The sequence below is a fragment of the Pipistrellus kuhlii genome, unplaced genomic scaffold, assembly GCF_014108245.1.
Source record: "Pipistrellus kuhlii isolate mPipKuh1 unplaced genomic scaffold, mPipKuh1.p scaffold_m20_p_5, whole genome shotgun sequence".
Lineage (NCBI taxonomy): Eukaryota > Metazoa > Chordata > Mammalia > Chiroptera > Vespertilionidae > Pipistrellus > Pipistrellus kuhlii.
In genome coordinates this window covers 12,273,740-12,284,080 of record NW_023425551.1, presented here as the reverse complement: position 1 = coordinate 12,284,080, position 10,341 = coordinate 12,273,740, and the positions used below count along the sequence as shown (strand labels likewise).

The window sequence follows — 10,341 nt, the reverse complement described above, 5'->3', positions numbered from 1 at the left end:
ACCACTGTTATGAACTACTTGTCTGGCACTGATAAAAAATTAAAATTAAAAAAAATTTCATTTCCTTCATTCCCTTAAAAGCACTGAATACTACAATTTTAGAAATCCTCAGTAAGGTTTATTAGTGGCAATGTAAATCAATTACAATAAAAAAACACAATTAACTCTAATGACTAAACTCTCAACCACTATTAACTGCCTATAATACAGTCTGAAATAACTGTTTAAAAAGTCAACAATAGCAGTTTCCGTTGTAAATTAATTACCAAAAATATAACTGTTTTTAATTTCCATAATACTTGAAAGTACAAATATAAATTAAATAAGGTTCAAAAGACCACATACAACAAAATAGTCCATAAAACGAGGCTGATTTTAAAAGAATTGTTCAATTTACTTTGTAGCATTTTGTTATATAAAATTATTTAAAACAGTGCATGTTTCTGTATCACACATGAAAGTTCACATCCAGATGTCCTTTTTATGAAATCCTTAGTCTTTCTTCATTGTCAAAATCTTAATTTTCACTCCTGGCTAGATTTTTCTTCCTTGGCAGTTCTTTTCGTGATCCCGCTGAAATACTTCTCCCGGAAGGAATTATGGCCTTGGTACGGCAGAAACTGATCGCTTAGCAGATGTGAATACTGGTCCTGGTTCTGGTTGGTTGGTAAATACAAAAAATAAAGAGTCTGAATTAATTTCTTTAGTTAGTTTGTAACCAAAGCAGTCATTTACTGTAAGCAGAATCTCCCTCTGTGGTGCATATCTGTGTTCCTATTGTTTTTTTATTACCTGAATGAAAAACATATCACCCACTTTATACTTGCTTGGATATCCAGTGTTTTCACCTACTTTGCCTCATTTGATCCACATAACCCTCTCTGCACAGAGACCAGAGAGGGCAAAGAGCCATCCCAGGCAACATAAATTGAGCTAATTGTGGATCTTCTGATTCCTAGCTCAGTACAAAATGAAATCTTCTATGTCTACAAAAATTATCAAACAAGGAAGTGTCTACTCCAACAGCATCTAACAACAAATTACTGCATTTGTATCAATATAATGTCATACAGATAAATCAAACTGTTCGCGGGTACATCTATATTCAGTTAACAAACTATACCTGGTAACTTCCTGAACTACTCTTCGAAGAAATATCTTCACTTGGTTATATTTAAAAGTCTCTCCCTCATTCTCCACCTCATCAGTAAAATCAGAAACCTGGGCCAAATCCCTGTCCCTTTTCTTCTCACATTCAGTCTTCTCTTTTCCTTTTTCTTTTGTTAATCCTTGCCTGAGAATATTTTTCCCATTGATTTTCAGAAAGAGAGTGGAAGGGAGGGATAGGAAGAGAAAGAAACATCAATGGAAGCAAGACACATCGATTGGTTGCCTCCTGCACATGCCCCAAACGTGGCCAGGAACGAACCTGCAACCCAAGTAACATGCCCTTGACTAGGAATTGAACCCAAAACCCTTTGGTATGCAGCTGACCACTGAGCACACTAGACAGGATTCATTCAGTCCATCTTAAACCCTTAGACTCTGCATCCTAAGTGTCCTCTTCACCATAACTCCAGTTCTGTAGTTTAAGCCTTCCCAACCTTTCCTTTTTGTTTGTTTGTTTGTTTTTCCAAAATGGTCAGTGGCACTGTCTTCCATGCTCCTGCTCCAGTCTCTTCCTCGTATTGAGACCAAATGCAAACCTAATACGCCAGCATTTCTGGCTAAAATCCAAATGGGTTTAAACCTTCCCCAATTCTGAGGCTTCCCTTATTGTTTGGGAGGTAGATTCAATTGCACTTCAGGTGGCTGAATGTCCTCTCACTTTCCTCTCTTGTACAAGAGGGATCAGCACACTGCCGAGCAATGAAGTCCGCCCCTGCTCTGCCCTTCTGTATTCATCTCCCTGTGACTCCCCCAGGCTATGCAAAATCACCTCTACAGGAAATCCTGAGGACTGTCCTGGAGCTGCAGTAATGAGGAGGGTAAGACAGGACAGAAATGTGCGACTAGAGCAGCCGCAGGCTTAGAAGGCAGAGGCCTGAAGGACAGGCTGGGAACGGACTCGGGCTCAGGTGCTTGCATGCCTAGCCGGCCAAAGCTGCCAATTATGCAGCTCACCTGAGGAGGCAGAAGGCAAAAGCTGAAGCACAGTGGAAGATAGGCTTCCTCTTGGACCAAAGAGATTGCTTAACAAAACAGCTTGCCTTTGACCAGGGGGATATAAATGGGGCAAACTGATAAAATAAAGGAACAGAGAGTTATGAAGATTAGAGTCAGAGACAGGGAATAAACAGAAGAAGCATGGAAAACCCAAAAGTAATTTTGAAAGCATGTGCTAATTAATGGCTATCTAGACAACATTTAGGAACTACCTATGACATTCTTTGTCTGAATAGTTTAGATTCAAGAATCCCTCAGAATACAGTAAAAGCAAAGCCCCTAATACCAAATACCCTAATAGACCATGGGTTGAGTTCTTTGGGGATCCAGTGACAGAGAAACACACGCTACTGGGAAAGTTGGAAAGACTAGCAACCTTAAAAATGCAACCTCGGGTAGGCAACGGAGGGGGGACCTCTTTTCTGTCCCAGGGAGTAGAGAAAAATCCCATGAGATATATGCTGAAAGATTCTTTCTGCAAGACTGACTGCCCCTGGATGTAAAGTAAGTCATTATAACAAAAACTACTGGATCGCCCAGTATCTCCAAATCCCCTATGTACGTAGCCAGGGGTCTGGCAAGAGCCATTCTATTAGTACTTGGCAGCGTAAGTCCTGCTTCCAGGTAAGCCAGACACTCCAGGGACTTTGGGTACCATTTTCATCCAAATGGCAAGTCCTGGCTCCTACAATAAAATGTTCTACATGAAACATCCCGTATATTTATGGCTAACACATCATCACATATATTCATGCCAATATCATATACCTATGGACAACAAACATTTCAAACACAACCTGGCCTATAGGAAATACACTATTTGCAACACTCAGAATTTAGGTTACCTCAATGCCAAAGAAGTGGCACACTTTTTTTTCTCTCTCTCTCATCCTATCTTTAGTTCAGTTCACCAGGGCTCACACTTGACAGATGATAGTCAACTGCACATATTTTTCACCACCTTCTCATGCCGCTTCTCTATTTGAATTCCCTGCCCATCTCAAACAAGAATATCTGCAGATTTTTTTTTTTTCCCCAGCTCACTATCTCAAAGGCCAAAGTGTTTACTTAAAAGGACAAGAGTATCCTCAGGCAACACAACCCTTGATGTTTCCATTGACTAAGCTCGTCCCAGTGCCAGTCCCGGTGTTTAGCTTCTGGTCTTCCTAACACTTCCAAATCTGTCTCCCAGTGTATCTCTGTGTCATAATCCTTGAGTTCTACTGATTTTTAATAAACAAGAAATACTTCATGAAAAATAAAAACACAGAGAGAATTGGGAAATGCCACACACAAAAAAAGAAAACTCTGGCACAGAAAAATTACAGACCACCTTTCTCAAATTTTATTAACTACTGGTTAAATTTTGGAGAACAGTAGGAGTTAGAGAGATGTGGATAAAATATTAAGGTTGTTGATTACACTATCTATTATTTATCATCTTTTTATAACCAGAAATTGAGTGTTTCTATAGGAAAGTCTGTGCTAGCTACAGATGGCTTCCTAATAGAAATATACAGCTTTCAGACCTATCACTTAACCTTGTAAGACAAACAGCAATTGTAAATATAACAAGAAATATATAAGTTCTGAGTCAAGAAAGCAGTAAGTATATATTTACAACTATGTGTTTTATATGAAGCCACTATTAAATTTTCTGCATCTTTTCGCAGCGGGTTATCATCTAAATTTTTCAGCTAAGGAAAGGGAGACTAAAGGAGTTTAAATAATCTGCCATTGGTCACACAGCTAGTTGAGTAGCACTGGCAGAACTGTAGCCTAAATGAGACTTCAGAGCTTATACTTTTCCCAACACTTTTCTTTTTCTTTTTTTAGTGGAAATTACATCAAAACCATGGTTAAAGAGTTAGCTTCCCACATGGTAGACTAGTGAGTAGTTCAAAAAGGAGTTTGACATGTAGAGGACATTCCTCACTGAACAGCAACATTATGGTAGCACATATTTCAGATCTAAACTTTCAGACAGAACCCCTTTAACCACTGTCCCACCCAGCCAATTTCCTGTCCTATCAGTACTGCTAATTCTAAACATAAACACTCAAGGAATTTTAACACACTTGCCAAAGAAACCAAAGCCTTTACAAATTGTAGTATACTTGTATGTGTACGCTGCCCTCTGCTGGCAGAAGCAGATAGGATTTCCTGCTGTGGATAAAGATAGTTGGAAACAGAGCTGACCATTCCTAAGACAGGAGCTTTCCCTTTCTGTATGAGTCCAGACTACTGTAAACATCTAGTCATTAGTTATAGAGAACCAACATGTCCAGGAAGGCTGCTTTTCTCCAGCGAGCATCAGCATTCCATTTTTAAAAGAATGATGTGGAAATACACGTTACATATTCACCTTGGTGACTCTAAAGTATAAAATTGTCATCTATGTCCAACCTAGAATTACGAAGTATTCTCTAAAATAAGAAAGAGTACATAAACTAGACCTTACTCAAGCTATTCCTTAATTATTTTTGCAACTAACCCTACATCAGAATTGGGGATCACAAAAAACAAAATAAGACATTAAGCATTTTAGCCATTTATAACTTAATAATTGAAAGGGAAACAAATTCTCAAAAAAGAAACTATATGTGCTGTAGTAACATTTGAAACTGACACTTTAAATGGAACTAATGACAATAGATTATACTATGAGATAAGTATGTAAGAGTGTTTCCCAAATGGAGTGTCATAGATCACTCAAGACGACTACATTGAGAACTCCACTTCAGTAAAGCAATTCTTCCAATCACTGCCTTCTCCCAGAAATTTGCCATTCTTTGTTATCATCGTCTCCTTGAATAGAGGAAAGGTTTTAGGATTTTCCACAGTATGGTGACTCAGCTGCATTCTGGTTTGCTTCTCATGAGAAATGAAGTTTAGTTACCACAGGATTAGAATGTTTTGTAATACTGATTTCTGAATACATATATATATATATATATATATATATATATATATATATATATATTATTGATTTCAGAGAGGGAGAGGGAGAGAGAGATAGAAACATCAAAGTTGAGAGAGAATCATTGATCAGTTGCCTCCTGCATGCCTCCCACTGGGGATTGGGCCCGCAACCCGGGCATGTGCCCTTGAATGGAATTGAACCTGGGACCCTTCAGTCCATAGGCTGATGCTCTATCCATTGAGCCAAACCAGCTAAAGCTGTAATACTGATTTTTGAAGAATAATTTTTTGTCAGAATAATATTATTTTTGTCAGAATAATAAAATTCAGTACATTTTCAAACAGAAAATTTTATCTAGCTATAACTATCTGTTCCCACGCTTACTTCAAATGGGTAGTTTAAATACTGTTAAATTTGATTGTTGTTTTATTCAGGAAAGGCCCAAAATAATCAGTGAACAGTTACTCATTTCCTAAACATTTACTGAGTGGTGGGCAAAACAGTCAAGGTCTGTGAGTTCAGAGCTTATATACTAGTGGGAGACAAACATTCAACAATGTATCACCAAATATATACTTGCAAATTGTGATTAAACAGTGAGACGAAAGGGCACTATCCTATATAATAAAAGGGTGACAGGCAAATTGACCCTAATGGCGGAAAGACTAGAACGACAGGTTGCTATGATGCACACTGACCACCAGGGGGCAGATGCTCAATGCAGAGCTGTTCCCTGGTGGTCAGTGCACTTCCACAGGGGCTCGGAGCGCTGCTCAGCCAGAAGCCAACACATGGCCAGCGCAGTGGTGATGGCAGGAGCCTCTCCCACCTCTGCAGCAGCGCTAAGGATGTCCAACTAACAGCCTAGGCCTCACTCCCAGCCATTAGTCAGACATCCCCCGAGGGCGCTCCTGGGCTGCCAGAGGGATTTCTGACTGTCAGCTTAGGCCTGATCTCCCGCGGAGCAGGCCTAAGCCAGCAGGTGGACATCCCACAAAGAGTCCCTGACTGCAAGAGGGTGTAGGCCGGGTGAGGGACCCCCATCCCCACCCCAGTGTACAAATACTTGTGCACTGGGCCTCTAGTCCTATATAATAAAAGGGTAATATACAAATAGACCAATTAGCAGAACAACCAAACAACCAAAGCTGCAATATGCTAATGATATGCTAAGGCTGCTCAACAGCTTGCTATGACATACACTGACCACCAGGGGGCCAAATTTTTCTTATTTTTCATAGCATCTTTTCCAAAATTTCACCTGCTTGGAAGACCTTATGTTAATAATCATTTACTGCCGAAACCGGTTTGGCTCAGTGGTAGAGCGTCAGTCTGCGGACTGAAAGGTCCCTGGTTCGATTCCGGTCAAGGGCATGTACCTTGGTTGCGGGCACATCCTCGGTAGGGGGTGTGCAAGAGGCAGCTGGTCGATGTTTCTCTCTCATCGACGTTTCTAGCTCTCTATCTCTCTCCCTTCCTCTCTGTAAAAAATCAATAAAATATATTTTAAAAATAATAATAATCATTTACTCACTCCCAGCAAAATCTTACCTCCGTTTTACAGGAAAAAAAAAAAGGGGGGGGGGGGGGAAAGGAGTCATCAGGTGTGTGAATCTCCTTTCCTTCCTTGCTGCCACCCCATCCTCAACCTCAAGCTGGATCACTTGCTTACCTCTATGGCCTCCTCCTCACCCCAGTCCCCACTCACATTCTGACTAAAGTCAAAATGCTCTCTCGTGTCCCTTTACCAGCCAGGAGTTACTTTTACATAATTCCCCTAAACTTTGGTGAAAATACTTGAGGATAATCATCAGTTTAACTAAAATTACTGTTTAAAAACAAGAGATTTTCCCTAGAAAGGTGTCACTTTGGGGATGAAGAAGAAAACCAAACGGCTTCTACATTAACTATAGGTCAGGTTTAAACTGTCCTATTACTTACTGACAGTTCCTGATAATGAGATAATGATTTCTTCTACCTCACTAGTCCTGACCTTAAGTCATTCATATCCTCACAGTGACAGTGGTTTATATAGAACAGCAGTTTCATTGCAAACACTTGAATACAAATGGCTTAGGAAACTTATTCCATAATACGTGAAAACCAGTGATGCTGTCATCACGGTCAAAGCCACCAAACAGGCAATGCTCATCGAACTGTGCCAAGAAAGACTTTGGATTCATGAAAAATTAAAGCCTTGATATCTAGTCTTAAATAAGGTCAGAGAAAGAAGGTGAAGAGATGGAAGAGAAAAACAGTGCGTAGCTTTTCTTTCCTGTAATCAGCAGAGAGCGAAATGAAATGTAAGTGACAGTGCTGAATATAATGGGCCTCAGTTCAGCTTCAGGGTAATTACCCACGTCCTGCTTTTGTTTAAAAATCCTGCTCCCCTTATCAAAGCTTCCCACTGTTCTACATCTGGTACTGGACAGTAGCTATAGAAACCACTTGTGCTGAAGTTATACAACTATAAACAGCACTCGGCCATTTCCAAACCAAGGACAAGGAGGTCAGAAGTCTGGCGTCTAATACTATTAAGAGAAACCTCTAGCTCTATGCTTAATGGGAACAAGGTAAGGCTGAAAAATCTTCATCCCAAAATTAGGTATTTACACATGATTTGTACCTTTTAAAAAAATGCCATTACTCTTCAAGGTATTAAATTACTTAAAAGTCTACTAAAATATTTTTATATTAAAATTTTCCTATCTGAAGTTCTGAAAATGAGTTGACATTTAACAACTGAACTTTGACATCTGGCACTCAGCACATAATTTCTTTCTAACTGTAAAAAGAACATCATGGAGAGTTATTCAATCATGATGAACTAGAACATGAGTATTTTCTGCATGCTCTCCACTAAAATCTGTACCTTAATAAAACTCAAAACTTAAAACCTCAATTATTAAAAGAATACAGGTTCAACACACCAGATGAAAATGTAATGAAAACTTACTACTTATTATATATAATATTTAGTTTAAATTAAAAAGAACTGTAATGACCCTAACTAAGCAGCAAAAGATGAGTAATAGGCATAAACATGTGCAGGCACACATATACATACTCTCTTGCTTTAATTTGGAAACTTTATCTCCTAGGCAACTTTTTAAAACTGTCACAATTCCTTAAAAAATTAATAAAACACACATACATTTATATAAAGAGCAAAAACAAGCAAAATTATTTTGCTGAGGGATGAATTCAGTAGTGAAAATATTACAAAGGAAAACAAGAAGGTGATTACCATAATCGTCAGATTAGTAGTTACACCTGCTAGGAGAGGTGTTCATGATCAGAAATAGCCACAACAGGGGGTGCTTCTAGGGCGCTGCATGACTAAGTAATCTTGACCATGGTGGTGGTTACACAGATGTTCACTTTATAAATAACTATTCATCGAACTGCACACTTATAATACATTGTGGACAAAAAAATATGAGTTAAAAATCTCAGAGTTGCCTTCTTGGTGGGTTGTGGAAAGGGAAGAAGACACAAGTTCATGTTTGAATTTGAAGAGCACTAGAAAGATCATTCTAAGTTAAATGACATGATAAATAAGAAAAAAATACAAAGTAGAAATTTTGTCAGATGAGAATTATAAAGGAAGCTCCAGGGGATTATGCTAATTGAACACATAAACTTCTATTTATCTAAACCAGTCATACCTTGGACTCCGAGACTGTACTTTATATTTTGCAACTGACATCTACCTAAGATTCTACAACTTCAGTATATTAAAGGCTATTTTACTGTCAAACTTGAAAATATGAGCATTAGAGCTGGAACATAAAAACAGGTGCTCTCCTTGAGGGAACAGCTTTGCTCCAAGCTTTGTCCAAATAAAGAGTCATAACCAAAGAGCACCATAAGTGGCACCAGAGATCTTAAATAATTGCCTTCCTGGAGGGAGGGGACAGACTTGCTTCTTCTTGATTTGCCAGAACAATAACTTAAAACTATTACAAGACCATTAACTTAATAAAAAACCTAGTTTGTTTGGCAAGACTATTTAGTTGCAAAAGTATTAAAAAAAAATAAATAAATAAAAAATAAAAAAAAGTAAAAATGATAATCTGCTAAAATTTAAATTCAAGGAAAAGCACTTTTAACAGCAAAGTAATTCAGTCAGAAGTAGGTGGCATGATCCCTAAAACTGAATTCTGCAACACAATATGCAGCATCACTAAGACCCTGCTTTTATAAGCCTTTCTCAAACATCTCAGTATATGGTTTATAGATAATGCAAGGACTTTCCTTCTGACCTGTTTTGCAAAATGAATTATAGAAAGGTCCTCTCTCTCATACACATATAAACACACACACATACACACACACCTTCACACTTTGATGATAATGAATATGGTACTGTATTAAGACCTAGACTAAGTTCATATCCAATTACCAATGTTCTTAGTTATCTTATTTTCTTACTGATAAATGAAGTAGCGTCTATTTCCTACTAGCATGCTATATGATTAAAATACGTCATACCTAATCTCTAATCTTTCATAGCTCTGATCATAAGGAAATTGTCCACCATCCTACAATGGACAGGCAAAAAACAAAAATGTTTCAGCAAAAACGACAACCAAAAAGAAACACCTTTAATTCAAACAGTTGCTAAAGAAAAAAACAACTACTAACAGTAATTCCACTAGTAAGAAAGAATAATGCATAATGGAATCAGGAACTGGCATTATTTCAGCAAAACACCAGTTTATGATTAGCAATATAACTTTACTACAATTCTACTGTATAAACTGCCTATCACAAAGACAAATTTCTTCCACTTCAAGCCATCAACAAGTCACTGACTCAAAACTAGTGACCTCAGTGTCTCTTTTCTCCCTTCCTCATTTAAAACATGCTATAATGCTAATTGTTCTTTCTCTCTCCACAGCTTCAAAATCTTTCAGTCCTTTAGTCAAAGCCCTCAGTTTTGGCCACCTTGTATTATGATTAACGAAGAATTCATCGCTTCATGTTACTAGACACTTTCATTCAGTTCAAAATAAAAAAATTGCATTAATTTTCATCACCTGCCACTATGATCGTCCACTACTCTTTATTTTAAACTAGAGACCCAGTGCATGAAATTCATGCACTGGGAGGGTGCCTAGCGGCTGCTGGCCAGGTACTCCCTTCCTTCCCCCAGACACTTGCTGTTGCAGGGGCCTCCCTCCCTTCCCTCGGCTGGCCCTGCCCCTTGGTCGAACTCCAAGACAACCTGCTGGTCAAGGGGACAATTT

The 10,341-nt window shown here is 38.5% G+C and overlaps 1 protein-coding gene across 7 annotated transcripts in view; it reads right to left on the bottom strand.

Moving 5' to 3' along the window:
- Positions 1-406: 406 nt before the first annotated feature.
- TRMT11 (tRNA methyltransferase 11 homolog) overlaps positions 407-10,341 on the bottom strand; it is a 36,966-nt gene continuing 27,031 nt past the window's right edge. For all 7 annotated transcript variants that reach the window (XM_036414092.2, XM_036414093.2, XM_036414096.2 and 4 more), the window contains one exon: positions 407-656. In XM_036414092.2, the coding sequence (XP_036269985.1) occupies positions 525-656 (132 nt within the window). In that variant the 3' untranslated portion in view covers positions 407-524. The remainder of the gene's footprint in view (positions 657-10,341) is intronic.